The sequence below is a fragment of the Aquila chrysaetos genome, chromosome 26 (genome assembly GCF_900496995.4).
Source record: "Aquila chrysaetos chrysaetos chromosome 26, bAquChr1.4, whole genome shotgun sequence".
NCBI lineage: Eukaryota > Metazoa > Chordata > Aves > Accipitriformes > Accipitridae > Aquila > Aquila chrysaetos.
In genome coordinates this window covers 10,519,056-10,541,424 of record NC_044029.1, presented here as the reverse complement: position 1 = coordinate 10,541,424, position 22,369 = coordinate 10,519,056, and the positions used below count along the sequence as shown (strand labels likewise).

The window sequence follows — 22,369 nt, the reverse complement described above, 5'->3', positions numbered from 1 at the left end:
CTCTGTCTCCAGGGGTGTGCAATGGAGACCCTACTGACGACCTGAAAATGCAAAACAAGACCATAATTACAAATATGGAGGAAATTGAAGTGTTCATTAAGAGTTGGGAAATTGAGAAATCACTTGATGTAACTACCAGGAGGCCAGTACGAAACTGTACTGAAGATAACTGCACATACTGTATGGAACTGTTAAACAGAAGCATTTTCATCCCTTGTCACAAAAAAGTGAGTACAAAGATCAGATAAATTCCAGGTGAAATTAAATAAAAGATATGTAGGTAAGAAAAGAGACAGATATACACATTTTTTATGTTTTGCTTATTTTCATGAGTTGACAGCTGGATGGGTAGCTTTAATACCTCTGTCATGTTGGCTTTAATACTTTTGTCATGTTGTTCATTGTAAACACACATCTATACGGATCCCTGTGCTCTTACACTGTTTCTTAAATCATTTAGTAGGCAAAGCTCAAAGGAGAAACACCAGATCATCATCTCAACACAAACGCATTCCAAACGAGTTATTTTTAATAAATGCTTGACAGGGGTCACTAGAACAGAAAGCCTCATGCTTCTGCTGCGTACAACAGCAACTCATGCAGTCTGAGACTGATTGGACTAAAGAAATTTCCAGTTAAACAAATTTTGATCTAGGCACTATTACATCTACAATTTGGTACCATTTCTTACAGAAATCATTATCATTTGTTTCTGGACACTGTACTTTCCAATGGGGATATAGCTGTGGCATTCAGACTACCACTAGAGCTGGGCAGTGCAGCACAGCTGCTTCCCGGAATGGGAAATCAAGAAGCCCCAAATCTCTGAGGTCTGACTTACTTTTCCCACTTAGTTCAAAATAAAAAGGATTAATTACTCAAGTGGCCCTTTCTTTCTCAGGGGTAGATATGTCCAGATTCCTGATTCACTTCTTGCTGTTCTGCGTTTCCACCCCTGGTTTGCGTTGTGTTACTTTTCAGTTTTCATCACAGACAAATGCTGTTAAAGATATTGCAGGCAGCTGAGCCCCTTCCTTCAAAGTCCCAAGACCTCTCCTCACTTTCCCCAGGTAGAAAAAAATGGAGGGAGTTCTGAAAGAAAGGGTTTAAAGAGATTAAAGAGATTTTTTTTTTTTTAAAGATTAATAGATATTTCCCACAGCAGCTTAATGGGAGGGAACACTGGTTATCAGTTTGGAATCAAGAGTGGAGAGTAGCACCAGTGGGTAGCAGGTCGCTTTTCATAATTGTTTTAGCATATCTCATTTAAAAATAATTAAAGGGAATCTGACTAGTCAGAAATCCTACTTCATATGTTTCCAGGAGAACTCTCATAGCCTCAGATACAATGCAATTGCATCTTTTCCTGGTTTATAACAAAACTTGACATAGCATCAAAATTGCCAAGCCCTTGGTTCATCCATTACGAAATTTGTTTTCTTTCGTATACATGATGGTGGCAGAGCTAGAGTGGATGGAGTGTATTGTGCACTTCACAGGCATGAGGAACTGGACAAGGATAGGTAAGAGAGTCATCAGTGTAATGAACTTTATGGCAGAAGTGAGCGACTGAAGATTTGCTAAAACCACAGGGAGAGCTGGGCTGCAGCATAGCAGTAAACAGCCAGAATGAAACAAAATCTGTCTTTTTCCACCTTGTTATAAGCTTATGCAAATAAAACCAACAGAAATAAGACAGGTTGCACCACCTGCATTTAGACCCAGTAACATAGGTCATCGGGTCCTATAGAGACAGAAGCAGAGCACTCAGAAATAATTCATTCACAGCAGGAATTTATGGAAGGTATAGCAGCAACGTTTAGCTGAGATTTTTGACTTTTAGCTGACAGGGCTATACTTCAAAAGTTCTTGTAAGTAGTGTGACAATCTCATTAGGACTGCGTTCTGTGCCTACTAATGAGCATAAAAAATTCTGGAAGTTTAAGTTTTGCAGAATCAGTATTTTTTACTTTAGACACTGCTTGTGATTTTTTTTCTTGCAGCTGTATTATTTCTTGTAATTAATGATTTATTTTAATTACAGAAAGCTCTTCTTGTTAATTCTTAATTACAATATGTTCCTAGGTGTCACCACAGGAGTTTTGTGAGAAGATGTGGATCAACAGTACTTATTTTTGGAATTATGAGTGTGATGCACTTTCTGCATATGTGGCTTTATGCAACAAGCACAACATCTGCATTAAATGGAGGACACCTGATTACTGTTGTAAGCAGATAATCATGTTCTACACCCCAATGTGGCTTTATATTGCTGCAGTGTTTAGTGATGAGTTAAAAATATATTTCTTTCTATTGTTATTGTAAGTGCCACCTCATTCTACCACAGCATTAGTAAATCAGGGTGCAAGTTCTTAACATGTATTGTTTTAGTCAAGGTGTCATGAATCAGTTTTAATCATGATTGAATGAGTTGCTTACCTGAAGTACTGATAAAAATATAAATGCATTCTTTCTATGATACACTTGTTCTTACTGTTTATCCAATTAAATGCTGGAAGAATAATAGCACTCAATGTCCTATTTTTATGACTTGCAGCACTGAGTTGTCCTGAGGGCAAGGAATACCAGCCTTGTGTGCAACCCTGTGAAGCCAAGACCTGCCTGAATAAATGGTTCTATGAAGATTCTCCCTGTTCCTATTTAAGGGAAGACTGTGTGTGTAAAAATGGCACTATTCTGCATAGAACGGACTCTGACCTCTGTATACCAGAAGAAAAATGTAGTAAGTGCAGCAGGACAGAGTGATTTTGCAGATATGCTAATATTAACCGCAGCTCAGTGTAAGTGATGTTTAAGTTCTGTGTCAGTCCTCAGTAAGCGTGAATCTGGTACAGCTCCCTTCAACAGAGCCTCGCTGTATCTCAAGCTACAGCAGTCTGTGCTTTCAGCTCCCTTGGATTCAAGACCCAGTGCTGATGTACTTCTGTTGGGGAAAAATGATGGTCTTTCTTCCGTAGCTCCCAGGCTTTTTTTCCTGGAGTAGCATGGGCAGGTTCTCTCCCTTGCACTCAGTATTTATTTTCAACCATAGCGAAGCATTTGTTCATTTGGGGTTTTAAGGCCATCATCTTTTCTTGGATTCCTTGATCATAATGCTCCACAGCGCTCTTATTTTATGCAATAATTTTATGCAATTCATAGTTGTTTGCAGGAAATCTGCACTCTCCACTTGTTGAAGGGATATAATGTTTTTTGTCTCAGCATGTACAGATAACAAAGGACAACCCCGCTCTGCTGGGGAGATTTGGAATGGGTCCATGAGAGGCTGTTGCATGTACAACTGTTTAGAAAATGGAAGCATTGTTGCTGTAGAACCTGAATGCAATGAGGATCCTCCACCAGTCTGTGAAAGAGAAGGGGAAGTTATCATACATGTCATCGAAGAGAGAGCTTGCTGTCCAAAGAAAGTTTGTGGTATGTACCACACCTGTTTTCAGTTAGAGAAGTATAAGGTAAGTGCTTGACGTTCACTGGCAGATGACAATCTATAGACAGGGTTGAAGGTAACATTTTTCAGAAGTGATTTTTAGGTACTTGTGGCTGGTTGGGCCAGCAAAGCAGGCTGCTTTTCTTTGTAAGAACTGACTCACTGAAATATTTTTTTTTTCCTAGAAGTCCGCTAGTGAAACAAAACTTCTGTTAAAAATGAATTTTTAAGCTCTTGGGTGGAATTTCAAAAGAAATTGATAAATACTCGATGATAGAAATACCTTGGTAATTGGGGCTGTCATCAAAGCCTGTTTGCTATTCTTATTAGTGCTTTTGTGTCAAGAGCAGTATCCTCTGACCTACTGCTGTTTCCCAGAAGCAGTATTCTGTGAGCTGATCACTGAATACTAATATTCTGTCCAGCCATGGTTGTTAAAAAAAAGAATAAATGTATTGATCCTAAAATGTTAAGCAAAAGATACTTATTTTTTCATAACATCTTCAAGGAAAACGAGAACAAATGGTCCAGCTGTATGGTGCTTTTCTTCGTCAGTTCAGATACCTGTAACCAACACTGTATTGTCAATTCGTTTAGGGAATATTTTCACTGGGACATTTTAGCTGGTTTCATGTGTAGGAAGCAGAGCAAGTAAATACCTGCTTTAAGAGGGATATAACTGTGCTTGCACAGTGCCACATGAATGGAGCTATACCAGCCCTGGGTTGAGCTCAGAGGTCTACCTGATGGTATGGAGTGCACTTTAAGCCGACTTGGGCTGCTCTTAGTTTGTGGATCTCTATACTAGATGGTATAAATATCTTGAGCTATAGGACTTGCACTTGTATCTGTTCAAATATGTCAAAATTGATTGTTTTTTATCCCACAGAATGTAACATGTCATTGTGCGATGCCATTATTCCAACATGCAAACCCAATGAAAAATTAGTGGTAGGCTACCACCCCCTGTCCTGCTGTCCACAGTACCGATGTGGTAAGGGAAATACAGAAACACAGCTACTGGGCCATTTTCCATACTTGTATTATGTGTTGTAAGAAAATTTGCCTTACAAGTTGGTTTGATTGTTAGCAGAATGGGACATTGTAAATAGCACCAGGCAATGATGTATTTTTTTCCACACTCTCCAATATTTTTTTGTTTGCGTTTTGTGTCACTTTTGATTTACAGTCAATTTGGGGTATTTTGTTTTACTTAGTAGATGAAGAATATCTTTTCTTTATCTTTTTAGTATTGTTTCTGTGACTCTTTTAAAAATGCTGTTTATTTCACATCCTACAGAATGTGATCCTTCAGTTTGTTTCAATGCTTCCCAGCTGGACTGCAGAGAAGATCAATTTATTGTTGAAGCAAAACAGGAAAATCCTTGTTGTTTCTCTTATCTCTGCGGTAAGAAGCCTCTAATATTTTTATGGACAACTAAGGAATAGTTAAGTATTTACAAAAGCAGTCTATAGTTCTAAACCTAATAACTTAAGCCAGGAATTCTTGGAGAGGTCAGTGAGACTTCACACAGGTCAGGCTGACTGGAGCATGAATTAGTCTTGGGGTTTGGGATCTTTTATTTCCAACATCATTTTGAACATCATACTTGAACTTTGTTATGTTTTTATATTTAAATGTCAATCCATAAAAGCTGTTATCCAAGTAACAAACATTATATGACTTGTTATATAGTCTATTAAATAGAATTCACATGTGCTAACTATTGAGTATTTAAAACTTTATAAATGTCTAATTCTTTTTAATTTAGTTTGTGAATCCTGCATTGAGCCTGTTCCCTTGTGTAATGAAGGGGAAATTCTCACTGTAGACCTTAATACCATACATTACTGTTGTCCTCATTACTACTGCGGTGAGTATGTTGGCAGTTCAATATGTTACCAAATTTAGTAAAAATGACAGACAGTGTGTGTGTGAAGATTTTTTTGATTCAGCACTTAGGGTGGGCTTCAGATAGAGATTAAGAGATCTAAATGAGGGTGTCTGCACTTGAGATGGTTTCAAAGTTCTTGGTATATTCAGTGGTGGTCTAACTCAATGGAGTCTGGAGAGGTTATTTAGTTCACCAGACAGCATATAGCTGCTTTCAGGGTGATCTAAATACCGATACATTAATGTGGAACTGAATCCCATCCTTGGAATATAAATATACAATTCTTCACATTTTAAAATACCTGTAATAAAACAGCTTCCATCTTGTTCCCCTGTTGTACCATTCATTAGTGTTTAGGCAGTTTCTTTGCACTTTTAGCTTTTAGGGGAAGGATTAGGCCAAGGGTTTCAAGTACTGCTGGGTTGACTGCTATTCAAAAAATGAGGAGCCATAAGAGAAATACTTGCAGTGTAATGTAGTCTCTTTGGTAGCCTCATAAAACACAGAAGTTGTGCTATATGTTGTTAAGTAATGTCTACAAGTGTAACTGCTTAATTTAGATTAACTCTTGTCCTGTTGCGGTCTTTGGGTAATTTCAGTTAATTAAATTGTCTTCCAGTAAGTTTGGAGCTTAGTCATTTTTAATTCAGGTGGTTCCATGTTTTGGTCCTTTCCTTTTCCTAGCACTTGCACCCAGGTGAAAGTTTCCACAAAGGCATTTGGCACTGTTTTTGCCAAATTCTGGCAGGTAGATGTTAGATCTTAGTATGTGGTCTTCTTTCAGAGTCCCAATAAGCCACCTCCAATAAGACAGGCAGGTATTTTCTTATTGGAGTCATCCCAGGAGGGCATTTGCTCCCTGTTATCTTACAGAAATGCGCTTTACAGCACATCTGTAGCCGAGAGAAAAAAAACCATGTTTTCCAAAAGCTGTGATTTTAGTTGTCTTTGGTACTAGTTATCAGCTTGAGTGACTCTGAAGTAGCAAGAATATTAAATGATTCCTGTGTGATGTTTTCTGAAAATTTAAACATGTTCTAAGGCAACTAAAACCACTTTTGAAAATCTTTGTTTATTTTTTCAGTTCCAAATATAATTCAGATGCTTAAGACACACAATAAAAATGTATTAAAACTGTCATTATTTTAATAATAGAGTTTCTATATTATTAGTATATATATTATTTTAATATATAGAGAAATATAAGCTGGAAAATTCAAACAAAATTTGAGTAAATTCTCATATATGCCTTTTCCCCCCATTTAGTTTGCGATGAAAATCTTTGTCCTGAGCCTCCTATGAATTGCACAGATGACATGACACTTGTGAAGGAAAAAATACCTGGGCAGTGTTGTCCAGAATGGCACTGTGGTAATTATTGCTTTATTCCTTCGTCACCACTGCTAACAAAAGCTAATGGTTAGCTAACTGACTAATACCGTTTTCTTGTTCTCTTCTCAGAATGTAGCTGTGAAAACACCACTATGCTGACCTGTAAATTGGTAAGCACTGTCCTTTAGATCTTTTTATTAATGGCGTTCAGCCCTCTTACTCCTCCCTTTCCATTCCTTGTTTCAATTAGTTGTAAAGGGTGATGAGGCTGAACAGGGACAGGCTGGGACTGCCTCCCAGTCTCCAGCCCAAGCATGTAACTCCATCAAGTGTCTGCACAGTGTTGTCAACTATTCCTTGGGGAAATTTCACTTTGTGTGTTTTAAGATGTCAAAGAAGAAAAGCGACCGTAATATTACTCTGTTCAATGTTGACTCGAAACAGTATGCTGGGAAGGTTTTCCAAGTAAATAATTCCCAACTGTTTTTAATAATTAATGAGGAATGAGCTTTATGATCATATGTATCATCTGGAGAAATGTGTTATTTTGTTAATCATTTATACTTTTGATTAAAATAATTTAACATTATTGAATTTAGTTGATATGAGAAGTCATAAATATTTTGCTCCTCACATACTTTCTTGTAATAGGATCTGGATCTGGAAAATCATTATGAGTGAATGTTCAAACTCCCATTATTACCATAGTGACAGGGATATTTTCCCTATTGAATGCCTGTAGCTTGTCCTTGTCTTCCCCTTATGTGAAGACTGCATGATGTAAAGTCTAAACAGGAGTTGCAAATTTGAATAGCTTTCACCTGTCTTTTAGAAGAAAATTCATAGAAGGCAGTCTTTTGCTAATATTTTTATTATTGAAATAACTTTGTATCTCAGAAAAAATTGCTGTTTAGCGACTCTGCTGTTCATATGCATTCCTAGAGAAAATGGAGTGCTTTGCTCCTGTTTAAAGAGATAAACACATTGAATAACTGAATGTGCTACTGTTTCTTGAGTACATTGCAATTCTTCTCTTTAATGAAAGCAGGGGTGGAAGTGAGGAAAGTAGTATTTTACATTTTTAGAGGAAAATTGTCTGTTTAGCACTATATGTAATTGTGTGTGACTTTGCAAACTTTTTTATCTTTTTATACTCAGGGAGAAGTTAAAAAAATAGATGGTGTTTCCAGCGCTTGTGGATGCACTCACTACATTTGTGGTAACTTTTTCATATTCCTAGCTGGTTTGTTTTAGTTTTTAGTAAAAAGGGCATGCAAAGGAAGCAGAAGTAGGACCATAATAATCTTTTCAAATGTAAACGCTCTTTTATTTTGATTTTGTGGGTGTCTACCTAGTTATGCAATTATGCTCTCTTTTCTGAATATGATGCTTTGTCTGCTAACCCATCCATTTTGTGTCTGTTCTGGTGGGGTGTAGGAGTGTCGTAAAACTGTCCATGCTTTCAGAGTGAGGGAGGGTCTCTCTGGTGAGAGGCAGATAGGAAGCAGGTTGTGAACCTTAGCTGAGCGCGAGCGGTGCGACTACTCCTAGTCCACTGTCGAGCACAAATGAGACAACACCTCACACCGGAGCAACAGACCTGTCCAGCCAGCACGAGGATACGTACCCAGTCTTAAGATCAGACCTCTGCTTCCTTCCCGCACGCAGCTACACCATGGGGACTAGATTTCAGCTGTACTGTGCGTGGGTGTGCTTGAGGTACGCTGCAATCCTGACTGCAGCCCTGGCTAGACTGCCTCCGGGAGCAAAGCACGAACTTACAGTACAGCTTGAGCGTATTACTGTCCCACAGGTAATTGTAGACATACTAGTTTAATTGACAGAAAGGCTACATTTTGTGGTGTGCAGAATAATTCATATAGTGTACTTAGCCCAATGTTAAATATTAGAATTCTTTAAAAATAAGAACAACAGATTTTTTTTTTTTTTACTTTCATGGTAGGAACACTATCAGTTTTAGGCAGTTTTGCATTTTGTAGCATTTTCTTAAGGTGCATTATACCTCCCCCCCCCCTTGTTTGGTAATTAAAACCACAAACCAATCAAGTCTAAAAATTAGAATACTTTTGCAGAGCGTAGGACTTTGCCCTACTTTTGTCTTTACAGTGATTTCGTTAATTTGCCTGATGATTATTTTTTTTTTTCCCTCTGGTAACATTTATTTCTTTTGGTGTTAGAGAAGGATGATGTGTGCATCTTCCAAGAGGTCACAGTACTGAATCCTGGACAGTCAGTGATTCAGTACTTGGATGGAGACCTTTGTTACACTGTACAGTGTTTACAAGAAAAAGATCAGAACACGGGATACAACGCCATGCATTTTACAATGGTGAACTGTTCCCAGCAATGTGAAGCTGTGAGTATTCTTAAAATACAGGAATGATGCAATTTGTGAGCACAATGACACAATTAGGATAAAAGTCAAAGTGAAGACTTTTGCTAGTCCTGTTTGCTCAGCAAGAATTTGAGAACTTAACAGTGATGATGTGTATCGTGTGTCCCCAGGATTATTTTGAGAGGCAATTTCTAGCAGCATACGTAAACATATCCATCCATCCATCTGTATATTGTTTCTCTTGGTATTTTTAGTTTCAGAAATCAATGAATTTTCATATACTGTATGTTTAAAAAAATACTTGGTTTTTTCTCTTTTTGCTTTCCTTTCTTTCCAGCATCAAATATATATTCCTTCCTCCAGTCACCATACTTGTTGTGGTACCTGTCAAAACGTGTCCTGCTCTTTTCATACTGAGAATGGAACACTAATTGTGTATGAGGTAAGTGCCTCTAGACAGAAATAGAAAATAACTATAATAATATGATAAACAGGTGTCTGACAGTCACTTCTTAGTTAACTCATGCTGTGAGTCTTGTTTCATACCTCCTTACTGCTGGTTACGTACTTATGGACTATTTATGGTATATAATAGGAAAAAAGCGTGTTGATTTAAAGACCTGCCATTTCACACTAGGTGAATACCTTATTTCATTTTATCGGTTGTAATATTTTCTACAAAGATATGCGAATGTCATAATTTACTTAAGGCTGCGTATGCTCTAAGTGCAGGGTAGGGTGGAAATTGTAACTCTAAGTCATATACTGTGATTTGGATGCATTGGGAGCTTCCGAGTCCACGTGAGGACTCCTATGTCCCCCTCTTCCCAGGGCCACTCTTCTCCTCATTCTGGTTTCTACAGAAAGGAAGTGTGCAAACTGAAGCACTGGGGTCAGGATCCTGATGGTGTGTTCCAGCATCCACACGCAAGGAAATTTAGATGTGGCCATGACTTGGTTCATGCTTCCCATTGCTTTTGGAGAAAATGAAACTATTGGACTTTTTTTCTGGCACAGAGACCTTTTGTTCTGCACTAGGACACCCATGCTGAGCAGCATGCTGGAGAGTAGAGCCATGGCTCCAGGCAGGAGTAGCCACTGGCAGTTGGAGGATGGTTTTCCCTTTGCTGCCTGTGGGTGGTCTGCAATAAACTTTCCACTCCAGCAGGTACTACAGTGTGAGGGCACCACTTCTACAGACATTTGGGGTTGGACACAGAGCTGAAATGTTTTGTCTTTCCTGACAATGGTTTCGTTCTATGTATTCAGGAAGGAAGCACCTGGAGCTCCAACTGCACCAACTACAAGTGTGCAAAGACTGCTGCGGGGGCTATGATACTGGGATCAAGTGTTGTCTGCCCCCCTTTTAATGACACTGAGTGTACAAAGGTTTGTACTTGGGGTGAGGTAAGTGACAATAACTGATCTGGAGTTTGGCTTACAGTTGACAGTGCATGCATACCTCATGCACTTTCTTTAAATTAAAAAAGTGGTAAGTAAAAACATGAAAGCAAGCAATTTACTCGCTACCTTTACATTGTTTTCTATGTTCCTGCTTGCTTTTTGACTAACAAAATATCTGTGAGGAGTATGAAAGTTTGTTTGGGTCTTAATGATGACTGCTTTTAAAATATTGTGGAATTGGAATCATGCTTGACGTACCACTATATAAAGTTCTAATCACTATGTCTTACTTTGGTTTGGAATAACACTTTGCCAAGTTCGTAGTACACATACACTAAATAAATTGGACCACACAATTCAGAAATGCTACATATAAAAGTGGGCTATATTAAAAACACCTTAAGTTGTGCAAAGCTTAGAAAGATGACAGAGTAGATATAAACTTTATCTCTTAAACTAAACTTTGTATAACATAACAAAAAATATCTATCATACATGAAAGGGTATCTACCTACATCATATATCTAAAAATATAAATTTGGCATACCCATATAAACTGGTTTGAAGAATGTGGATGCTTCACATACATTACATATTTGTTTACAATTTCATTTCTAATTTAAGACTTCTCTAACTTTATAATACTTGCCATAATTCTTGCACTTGCAGTACACCATATATTTAATATAAGCTACAAATAATAATAAAATAAATATACATGTAGAAAGGGTAAGTACCATTGCTGCCTTGACTACAGGTTATAAATTTAGCACAAATTTAGCACAAGTCCTACTTATCCATTGCATTTGTTTAAAAAGTCCTTATTTCTTCCAATCCTGAAGAAGGCATTCTATCTAAATTTAACGCCTGTTCTACTTTGACTTTATGCTCAAGTTTCTTTCTTGGAACCTTTTTGTCACCATATATTAGGATCTTTCCTTAGTAATAATGGTTAAGATTTTAAAGAATGGAGCCCTAAAATTAACTTCCTGAATCAGTCTGACCTGTTTTTCAGAGATGCTGAGCATAGACTTGAACCAGTAGCCGAGGAGAAAGCTCTTCTGACAGGCAGCTCAGGATAATTTATGAATATGGATTTAAGAGGCTGAGTTTAAGTGCTCATTTAAGAAGTTCTTGAACAACTTATTCAGTAATTTTTCTGTAATGAGATAAAAAATGGATTCTAGCATGAAAAGATGGAAGCTTAAAAATGTCTTTTGTCTGTTGTTATCGTAAGAGTGCTCTTTATGGTCAGTTGTCGGCTTGATATGCAGTTCTGGGCTATGCACTAAAATTGAGGGCACGTGTTTCTCGCTTGCACTGATTGTGACAGATTCTGACAGCCTCTCTCTCTGTCTCTCTCTCTCTCTCATGCTCTCTTTTAATTTCAAAAGGACATTTTCTTCACTTCCGTACATTTTTACTTTCTAGCTAACAAGCAACTTTAGCAGAAATCAATAACAAAGACTATAATTGAGAAAAGGAATTGAGCACACCAATGGTTCTGAAATTCTGCAGTTAATGTTCTCTTTCAAAACCATGTGTGTGTATATATATATTTAATGTTGTAAAAAGCTACTTATTAGGTATTCATTTTCTCCTTGGCATATGATCAGTGTAAATCCTTTTACATCATCAGCAAAGTTGCACACATTAATTTTTTAAACCATCCTAATAAATCTCAGTCGTCGGGAAATAGATGGTAGTGGATGATATAAAAAGATACTTATCCAAACTAAGTGGCTTATTCAAAGGAGACTAGATCAGCTCAGACAAGCAGCGGTAAGTTCATCTTCAATATCAAAGGCTGTAAAGAATTTGTGAACCAAACCTTCAGCTGATACATACCTGTGTAGTTCTCTTGATTTCAGTGATACTATTTTGTATTAGTTGGACATCGCTAAAGCATGGAATGTCTTGAGATACAATTCACCTTTGCATTGAGCACAGTCTTTTTTGATATATTCTCCTTTTTACTTTCCTAGAATGGAGGAATTGTGCAGGCGTATAATGATGGCTGCTGCAAGACCTGTAAGTGATGAAGGCTGCAATATGTGCTAGTTTGGCTTTGGTTTTGGAGGGCTTGGTTTTTAACCTCAGTTGCTGGGACATCAAGAAGAAAAAAGCATGCAGTCCTCCCCCAAATCACATAAAATTGTTATAGTTACCTAACTACTCCTATTAAAAGGTCTTGCTTCATTTGGCTGCTGACTTGGTGATTTTTAACATTATTGTTCTGGAGTATAACCAAATCTCTCCAAATATAACCTGTGGAAGATGAAAAGTTATTTTGATGAAAATAACGAAAACATTCTCTTTATTGCTAAGCTGACGCCAAAATATTGCCTTATATAATTTTCACCATAAAAGATAAGGATTTTCCCCCTAAAATTGATTCCTAATTCGATGACATTTTGAAATACGTCTCCAAATTTACCAATTTATTCTGTATCACTAGTATGTATTTTCTAGGGCCAAAATACTGGAATAATATATATTTTTTTTTTAATCCCAAATGAGGAAAATTAGAGTAATACTGACGTTAGCAACCCTTATATAAAATTTACTTTTTAATATCTGGGAATACATTCACATTTTCTGAGTGTGTAACTTTAAAACATGATGAATTGTGATGCAAGCTTATATAAAGGCTTCATAATTTATGCAATTTTAAAAGTCAGTTGAGAACAAACTGATTTTCTCTGCAGTTTTGACTAGGAAAGGCTTTATTACCAAGGTATATAATTATGTATACATAAAAATAAAACACTGTTGTGTAAAACTAATTGTGTAGAGCAAGAACTTGTTGAATGCCACAGAAAATCCTCCCCCCTCTTTTTTGACCTTTTTTGTTTTCAACATTAGACTTAAAATATATAAGCAAATTAGTCTTTGGAATTTTTTTAGACAAACATTTACTTAACAATATTGAATAGGAAGTCACAGACTTATAGCCACATATTGCACAGTTATTAAATAAAATTCAGAAGTGCGATGTATTGTAAATAATTCAGCGATATAAGGAGAAATATTCATATTTATCAAATACAGAACAATACTCAAGTTTCCAAGTTATGCAAAGCTTTGAAAGTGAACTTCAAGTATTATTGTTCTATTGTATCCAAAACATAGAAAATAAAAGCTATTTTAATACAACAGAATACTTTTTTTTTTAATGAGAATCAGCATAGAAAAGTAACACACCAGAATTGTGCTAAAATCTTACTAATCAGTATTCTTTCTCTAATGAGATAAACTATGTTGAAAATATTTAACTACCCCCCCCCCCCCCCCCCCAATTAGGTTGGCTTTATTTAGAAAATTAGTCTAAAGAATTAATGGCTACTGGTTTTCTGTTGACCAGGAAGATTTATAATTTTGGCCATATTCTGTGGCCTCAGAAAACGCATCGTTATACTTCAGAAATACTTGCTGAGGTGGCTGCTAAAAAAACAGATGTAATTCATGCAATGATATGCTATTTTATTTTTATTTTGTTTTATTTTTAACTAAAAGCATGTGCCCTGGATGAAACAGTTAAAAAGAGTACTTACAAATAGAGCTTGCCACACCTTGGGGTTTTAATGGGAACAAATAATCTTTCTGAAAGAGCTTGATTCAATGCATGCAAAGTGAGTGCATATATTTAATTCTTACCTTGCCATAGAGAGACTCATTGCAAAAGTTTGGTTTACAAGGAAGCATCATTCCAGTTTTGTGTTAACCAGAGGAGTAATAAAGTTTAGGCCGTCTTTAGCGAGACTTGAAGCAGCTGCAGAGTTTCAAAATTTGGAAGACTAACAGGAAAGCTCACCATCTTTTGCTAAAAGAAAAATTGCAGTTGGCAGTGTAAGAATTAATGAAATGTCATTTATATAAAAATGTTTTTATTTCATGAGAAACTTACATTCCTAATGATTCTGCCAGGTTCTGGATTGGGTGTATTACCCTTTGCCATTAGTCCAGTAGTGCCTACTGATAGTATTAATTGTGAACCAGGTATTATTTTTAATAATGTATTTTCTTTTTTTAATAATAGTGTAAGCACTGCTTGATATACACGTATAGCTGTCACCACCATTAAATGTTACCATGCAGTTAATGGTACTGGGCCTGATACTGAGAGATGCTTATCCCCTGTTGCCCTCCCAGATCAGTGGTTTTCTAAAGCTTTGTTAGGGTTCACTGCTCAGCACCTGTCAGAATTAGCTTCATCCACTTATGGTATATGCTGCTGATGGTTCTTCCTCCTGTTCATTTCTGAAATTGGTTTTAATATGTGAACTTACTGTACAGGGGAGTTGTCATAAGAAATGTTACTTTAAAAAATATCTTCATGCTGAATACTGTTACCAAGAGATTCTAAATGTGATCCCAGGGCTCTGAATTTAATGACTGAATTGTTTTTGCCTTAAAATAGAGCAAGAATGTGCATTACTGTCTGGTCTCACCTTTGCAGATATGGATTTATGCTGTATTTCTTCTTTGTCACAAATAACATGTTTTACAAAGTCATGAAAATGTTGGGCGGGAGGGCGGAACATACAATTACAATCACGCATTAATAAATACTCTTTACACCAGAAATAACAGAATGTTACAGAGCTGTTGCATTATGATCATAATTCTTTGCCTTTAAGGATAGGTAAGTCACAGAAACTCCTGCCTCAAATAAGGAGTGAGTAAAAAAAGCACGCCTGATACTGAATGCAGATCTTCTTGACAGCTGTAGGTGGGAGAGAGAAAAGTATACCAGCAGTTTTCATTGGACATCAGCACCTTATATGCTGAAATGTCATTTATCTCTCTCTAGGACTTATAGAAGTACAAAGATTGCGTTGTCTACACGTATTCATGCTGGCAAGCGCTTTCTGATGGAAATATCAGAGGACTTCTTTTTCTTAAGTGTTGCTGAGGAAGGAAAACCAAGATGCTGTAGGCTAACAGCTTTCATCGTTCAGCAATCTGCTAGTTCACTAACAGAACCTTGTCTGATCCTGCAATGTGCAGATTAAAATCTAGCTGTACTCTGCAGCCAGCCTAATTTTTAAATACCCACTGGAGCTGTGGTTGCCAAATATCTTGGTTACTCAGAGCTCATTTATCTTATGAAAGTGCTCACAAGCTTCTGGGGAACAGAAAAGTTGTTCTTTTTGTATACACACAACCATGAAAGCATGTGCTGAAGGTGGAGAAACTCTGCTGAATATTGCTTATTATTTGATATGCTGGATGTACAGAATGGTTGCGTAGCAAAACTAATAGGTGATTTTGATGGGTAGTGAAATAGGAGATCTAAATAACTGCCATTACACAGATAGTAATAACAGTCTGATATGGAGTGCAGCATGAAAGATTGTACATTTAATTGTTTCACTATTATATTATGATTTTTATTATGTTAAAAATGGCTTTGCACTGTACAGCTTTATTTTCCAAATAAAAGAAAAAACCTCCTATCAATATCTCCCAGAATGTACTTAAAAATGCAGTATTTCCCTAATCCTAGATCCGTATGCTGACTCAGTGCTACATGCTTCAGTTCTGGTGGTAAAAACTGCACCATATTTAGCAAATATATGCATCTCTCTCTTTCAAAGCTTTCTTGAAGGACATCTTTCTCAAAAATATATTGAAATTATACGGTTCTATTTAAATTCTAAATATTCAAAATAGCATCAAGGTTGTACTCGCATTCACAGCTTTACCTTCTCAAATGTTAAGTTCTGAAAATTTTCTAAAATGCAGAATCAAAATCTTGTTTACATTCAATATTCCGATTAAAAGAGAATTAATTCTAACACTATTCAAAATTACTTGAGACATCTTTTTTCTAATTGCTTATATTTATCTTGCCATATGTGCAATTTAAAATCATATAAATGTTTTAATATTTATAAAATCTGTATAGCTTAATGGGCCACTTGATGCCTCATATGAATCCAGCTATAAAATTGATAGTTTTGCACAGGAAGTATTTATTAATATATGAGATTTTTTCTAAACAATTATTTAATTATGGAAATAATAGTTTCAATGTGTACATTATTGAAAACAGTATAATTATTAAAATTATTTTAATAGTTTCACTTTTTTTAGTAGCAAATACAGTACAAAAAGTGTATTGATTCAATATGCATTTTCTGTATTTTATCAGGCAAAAAGGAAGAAAGGATTTGCCAGAAAATGACAATCAGGACAACCATAAGGAAAAATGACTGTATAAGTCAAAGCCCGGTAAGCATAAAAGACCTGTGTTTGGTGCTGGGCCTATGGCATACCAAATTAAGTATGAAGAAGTGGGTTATAGCTATCAACAAGCAACAAAAAATGCTGCTATCTTCTCAAAAGCAGACCTTTGACTCTAGGAATGTTATCCCACTTGTAAATGGAGTAAAATTAGCTGTTCCTATGGCTGAAAGACTGAGCCCTCCTACCTGGAAAAACATCTGGCTTCAAATGAAAAGTACACAGCAGAACTGCTTGTAACTAACAAAGGCATTGAACTCTTCACCATGAAATAGCATCCCACTCTAAAAGAGGAGTAGAAATGCTTCCACTTAGGATGTGATGGAAACACTGCTGCATTCCTCTTTGAAGACCTTTACTTTCTGGGTATCTTCTCCTCCACATAGCATATGTCTGCATATCATAAATTCATGATCCCATTTATTTATGGGCCTACTTAAGACATCTTATTTCTCAGCTTTGGTGTAGCCCCATCTACGAAACCCAGGACATGTCTGAGAGGCAAATGTGCTTCTCACATAGCACTTAAAAGAGAAGCAACCCACACAATATCTTCAGACCTCCAGAAGGCCTCTGGTAAGAGTCTGTTGAAGAATCTAAACAGTCATAAGGGAAGAGGCAAAATATCATCACAGATTGAAAGCTGAGCAGTTTAATGTCCATCCTGATAGAAGCTCAACAGTGACACGCCCAAAGTTTAATAGTAGAAGTAAGAATGTATGGTGTATTTATTTTGTTTTAGAAGAAAGGTTGGTAATGAGGGAATATAAATATGCTGATGAAATTACAGTTTTTTGCCATAGTTAAGAGGAGAGAAGACTGTGGAGAGCTTCACAGTTACTTCAACAGCCTAGGTTAAGGGACAGCAATATGACAAAATAAAGACATGGTATTGACTAAAGCAAAGAATATTAAACAGAAAGATTTAGTCAAACCTGATAGGTTTTTCAGCTAGCTGAAAAGGACCTTGCCCTTGCATCCAGTTCTGTGAAAACCTCTGTTAAATGCTCTCCTGCAGACAGAAAGGCTGACTAAGAGTTATGACACTTAGGGAATAGGATGGGGCGTGGAAACAAACTCATTCTAGTGTCTCTTAGGAGTCAATGGCGCATTAGTATTGAGGGTGCTCTGTGCAGTTATGGTCCCTCTACATTGCTGCAGAACTAGAGAGGGTTCAGAGAGGAGCAACGAGAATGTTGGCCAGGTCATTCCATGAACGGCACAAGCCTTCCTTTTTATGACTTTCTATTGTACATTCTTTATCTTTCCTTCACCCTCTACCCACCTTCCAAACAGACCTACCCCCATCCCATCTCCATCCATATTACAACCCCCTTTACCCAGTATCTTCTTGTTCCCCATTTCTTTGATGGCTGCCAACCCTTCCCACAGTCCAGATTCCCTGCACCCAGAAGTACCTCCAGATTTTCATGTCCTCAAAATCTCTATTCATATCCTTAGCTCCACTTCCTTTCCTCTCCAGCTCCCCCACTGCAAAACCCCTGGCAATCTATTTCAATCGCATGATTTTGGTCCATCAAATGGCGGTATCTGCTATGGTTGGTTTGGAACTGCATACATGTTTTTTGGCCAGATTAATGCTGTCAAACTGTGGATCGGGCTGACTATGGTTACATTTAATTAATTAATAACTGAGATTATTAGTGCTTAGGACAAGGTCTTATTTCAGGAAAGCTGTAAGAGTAACCTTTTGGTCCAATTTGTTTTGGATATGGCCCATTTGTTCACAGGCTGTTTGGAAGGGAGTGGATCAAAGCATCTTTCATACTCCTCACTTGCAAAAGAAATCAGATTTAAAACTATCACAGAAGGAACTACATCTCGTATGGCTGTTCTCAATTTCCCAGCATATCAACTCCATTTAAGTTTTAATTAAAAAGTATCAATTTCTTTTCTGTCAGAGTATCAGCTAAGAAGACTCTTCACACAATGTAATAATAGTGAGAGAAAGCTTTGCTCTGCTGAAGTCTCGAGCACAAATAATTTTATAGCCAGTCTCTGCCCTTGCTGGTTTGTTACTGCATCTACTTTTTGGATATACTTGTTACAGTGATAACACAGCTAATATTGGTGTGCCCTTAGTCACAAGCAGTATGAATAAGAAAGGGAGAAGCTTTTGCACTGATATGCTCTTCCTCTTGAACCTTCAAGGAGAATGATAGACTTCTCTTCGTTTTGCTTAGAAGAATTTAACTTTTCAGCAGTGAACATGAAAAGAACATGAATTTAGCTGTGCTGTTTCGAAGTTATTAATTTGTAAACTAGGGATTCGATTTTGGTATCCACAGCACAAAATTTTGCTCAAGGTTAAGACACAATACACAATTAAACAACCAAAAAAAGTTTAATTTAAAAAAAAATTTAAAATGTGTCTACACTTAGAATGAATGAATCTTAGGAGATAAAATAATTTTTAAGACCGGAGTCTTAACATTTTCTCTTACATTTTCAAATGTAAAAATGGGTTTTAATCACAAAGAAGTTTGAAATGTAATATCTTTATAACAAAATATGAGATGTCTAATTTCAGTTCTTATTTTGCTCATAGATAAATGTGGCTTCTTGTGATGGAAAATGCCCATCTGCAACAATTTTCAATGTCAATATTGATAGTCATTTAAGATTCTGTAAATGTTGTCGAGAAAATGGAACGCGTAACCTGACTGTGCCACTACGCTGCTCAGGAAATGGCACTGAAATTATGTATGTCATTCAAGAGCCTATAGACTGCTCATGCCAATGGAACTGAACATTACTGTGGATATGATTTAATCTGAAGAATTAAAATGAGTTTCCTTTCACCAGACTCTATTTTTTGACCTTGGATGGCTATAGTGCTCTGCAGGGGAAAAAAAAAAAAAAAAGTCCTCAATTATGCTTTATAATGTAACTTTTCACAAATTTAGTGAAGATGATGTTGTTCTTTGTTCTGCAAATTTTCTTTTCAAATATTGGCATGTGTAGAGAGAAAAACATAAATTCTTTTGAACAAGGTATAATTTAGCCATCATTTATTTCTACTCAGTGGCTTTCTGATGAGCTGTTGAAAGCTGGTTAATGTCTGTGCTTCCAGTGTTTTAAAATTTTGGATTGTGGCTACTTATCAAAGTTCAGAATTTCTCAGTGGTTCTTTTCCTTTTACTTGGAAACTTCCAGTTGAGAACCATCACTGGTCCCATGTTTAAATGGGAAAGAAGCATATTGGGGTTTTGAGAATGACTGAATTAACTTATTAAAAAAATAGTGGGTTCAACTGAAACATTTTTTATCTTGCTAAAAAGTTTATCTTTCGTCCATTAAGCTGTTGTCAATGACTGGACTCTGCTTACACTGTAAGTCACTGAGAAACACCACAACCAACAGGTCTGTAAGTAACTGTAGTAAATCTCCAGAGCATATAGTAAAATCATGATAATGTCTTTAAACCTTAGACATTTATTTAATTTTTATATATATTATAAATATGAAGCATGACTAAGCAAAGCCTGAAGAGTTCAAACACTTGTGCCTTTATTAAAAATATCTAAAAGCTGTTTCTGATATGAAGGATTCTATTTTATATCCAGTTTTCAGTTTTCACAACTAAGAAATTGGGTGTCTACTGTTAGCTGTAGAATAAGATATTATGTATATATATATTTATTAAAAAACCAGGATACTGCACATTTTAACTATTCATAGTGGGTTTCTTCCTTTGTTTTCCAGTTTGAAGATTTGTGTCCAGTGTATTTTTATACAATACATAAAAATTGTTTGCTTTTTTTAAATATTGAGATTTGGACTATTGATTGAATTTAGGATTCATAATTTTTGAGTCCAGGAAAACAAAATCCAGGTAAAATATATGTTTTGAAGGGCTTAGGTGAGCTATTCATGTTCAATCAGGCTGTGAATGTGCATGATTCAGCACCTTAAGCTGAATATACTCTCCCTTTTATTAAACATACTACATAATCTTATCTTAAAATCTAAGAATAGAATTTTAGGCTTGTTTTTAGAAGATTACTTTGCTTTATAAACTCACTGAATGAAACTTGTTTAAATGATGTCAGTATTTTCCTTGTCATGGAAACTGTTTCAGAATTAAAATTCTTGTCTGAAAGTCTGAAAACATTTTGACACAGTTTTTATTTCAGGCTGTCATCATTTAATTACGAAAAGGTTGGATTATCACATTGGTTTATACAATGAAAAATAAGCAACATAAAATTAAAAAACCTTAAAATCCAAGGCTATTTTGCTACTTTGTGTGACAAATCTTTAAACATTTGCTGTATTCAGTTTGAAGGCTTGTAAAGAAAAATAGTATATACAGTGAAATCTGTCGTTACTAACAAGACTGTCATCTACTCATCCATCTCCTTAAAAATAGTGACTTGGTTTAAAAATTAAAGAACAATCCATTGTATTATCAGTAAAATATTTAACCACTATAAAGAAACAGTGATCACCTAGCGATCAAAATAAAGTGCTGTTTTGAGAAAGCATATGCTTCATTTGCATGTTTTTATGATTTGTATGGCGGATATTTCAAGTCGTGTTACATACTAGGGCCTAGAACCAAAATATTCTCTGATATTGCTGCCAGAATTTGTGTACAGAAACTTTTCATGCAGGCCAGAAATGGAAATTAAATCACAGGTAGAGCCGTAAAGTTTGTGTACTCATGCAGCAAATTAAAAGGACAACTTTTAAAAGAAAAATTCATCCTTAGGGCCTTTTGATTTATTAACATAGAGATAGGAATCCTATATTTGCATCAAGAGAGTTTGGCCCAAAACTTCTTAATGAATTTAGCATTTGATAAATTACCTGAAGAAGCTCCTACAAGATAGCATTTTTCCATATAATGACAAACACTTGATGTGTTTTGATTGAACAGCTGTGCTTTTTATAAGCAATGTGCTTTCCTGAGATTTAGAACTGCATTTGTAATTAAAGAGAAATTAATAAACATTATTTTGCAGAATGATAATAAATCAGTGTTGATGCAATTAATTTACCTGTGCCACTAAAGATGAACAATAATGCAAAATCTTAGACAAACCTGGAAATTATAAAAGCAGTTATGCTTAAAATTAACTCCATGATAACCTGTAATAGGAAAAATGGTATTAAAAGATCTTTTCCCACTCACCCAACTTGGTTTTTTAAGTGCAACAATCAGTAGGAACTCTGTCGGGATCCTCCCTGAAGCCTACAGCAAAATCTTACATCTTCGGTGAAGCTGGCTATGGTCTAAGATTGCCTTTCATTTGACAATTAAACTTCAAATTCAGGCTGCTTTGGCCTGGTCAGAAAGTGAACACCTATTAAAACTTGTGAACCATTTTCTGGACAGCCATCCCACCCCCATTACCTCCATGAAGGTGACATTGGCATAACGTGGTATGTTTTATACAGTGTGAACTAGCCCTTGCAGGCCTTGCAATGGGTAGAAGGTTTGAATGAGCCTGCAGTGTGGCAGGACTGTTCTGCTCCAAATATTTCCTCCGTTTGTATCTTAAATATAAACTTAGATGGAGTCTGTGGTTCTGTCTTGGTTTCCTCATCTCTCTTCAACTGCATTCCTGCCTCAACCCCCAGCCTCAAATTGCGCGTAACCCTGTTTGCGCAGACATCTTCTGAGCTGCTTTGGAAAGCTGATCCAACTCAAACCTAACT

General features: G+C 36.3%; 1 protein-coding gene across 10 annotated transcripts in view; it reads left to right on the top strand.

Moving 5' to 3' along the window:
- The window catches only part of OTOGL (otogelin like), a 98,271-nt gene extending 77,082 nt beyond the window's left edge, over positions 1–21,189 (top strand). For 7 of the 10 annotated variants that reach the window (XM_030002873.1, XM_030002872.1, XM_030002871.1 and 4 more), the window contains 17 exons: positions 13–227; positions 2,086–2,227; positions 2,558–2,743; positions 3,223–3,435; positions 4,338–4,442; positions 4,749–4,856; positions 5,221–5,322; positions 6,610–6,714; positions 6,805–6,845; positions 7,834–7,894; positions 8,874–9,052; positions 9,369–9,473; positions 10,301–10,420; positions 12,421–12,466; positions 14,363–14,434; positions 16,593–16,672; positions 19,254–21,189. In XM_030002873.1, coding sequence (XP_029858733.1) covers positions 13–227; positions 2,086–2,227; positions 2,558–2,743; positions 3,223–3,435; positions 4,338–4,442; positions 4,749–4,856; positions 5,221–5,322; positions 6,610–6,714; positions 6,805–6,845; positions 7,834–7,894; positions 8,874–9,052; positions 9,369–9,473; positions 10,301–10,420; positions 12,421–12,466; positions 14,363–14,434; positions 16,593–16,672; positions 19,254–19,454 — 2,081 coding nt within the window. In that variant the 3' untranslated portion in view covers positions 19,455–21,189. Of the gene's footprint in view, positions 1–12; positions 232–2,085; positions 2,228–2,557; positions 2,744–3,222; positions 3,436–4,337; positions 4,443–4,748; positions 4,857–5,220; positions 5,323–6,609; positions 6,715–6,804; positions 6,846–7,833; positions 7,895–8,873; positions 9,053–9,368; positions 9,474–10,300; positions 10,421–12,420; positions 12,467–14,362; positions 14,435–16,592; positions 16,673–19,253 lie in introns of those variants that run through there. The other 3 variants (XM_030002879.1, XM_030002874.1, XM_030002877.1) reach the window with 2 other exon arrangements.
- The last annotated feature ends 1,180 nt before the right edge of the window (positions 21,190–22,369 follow it).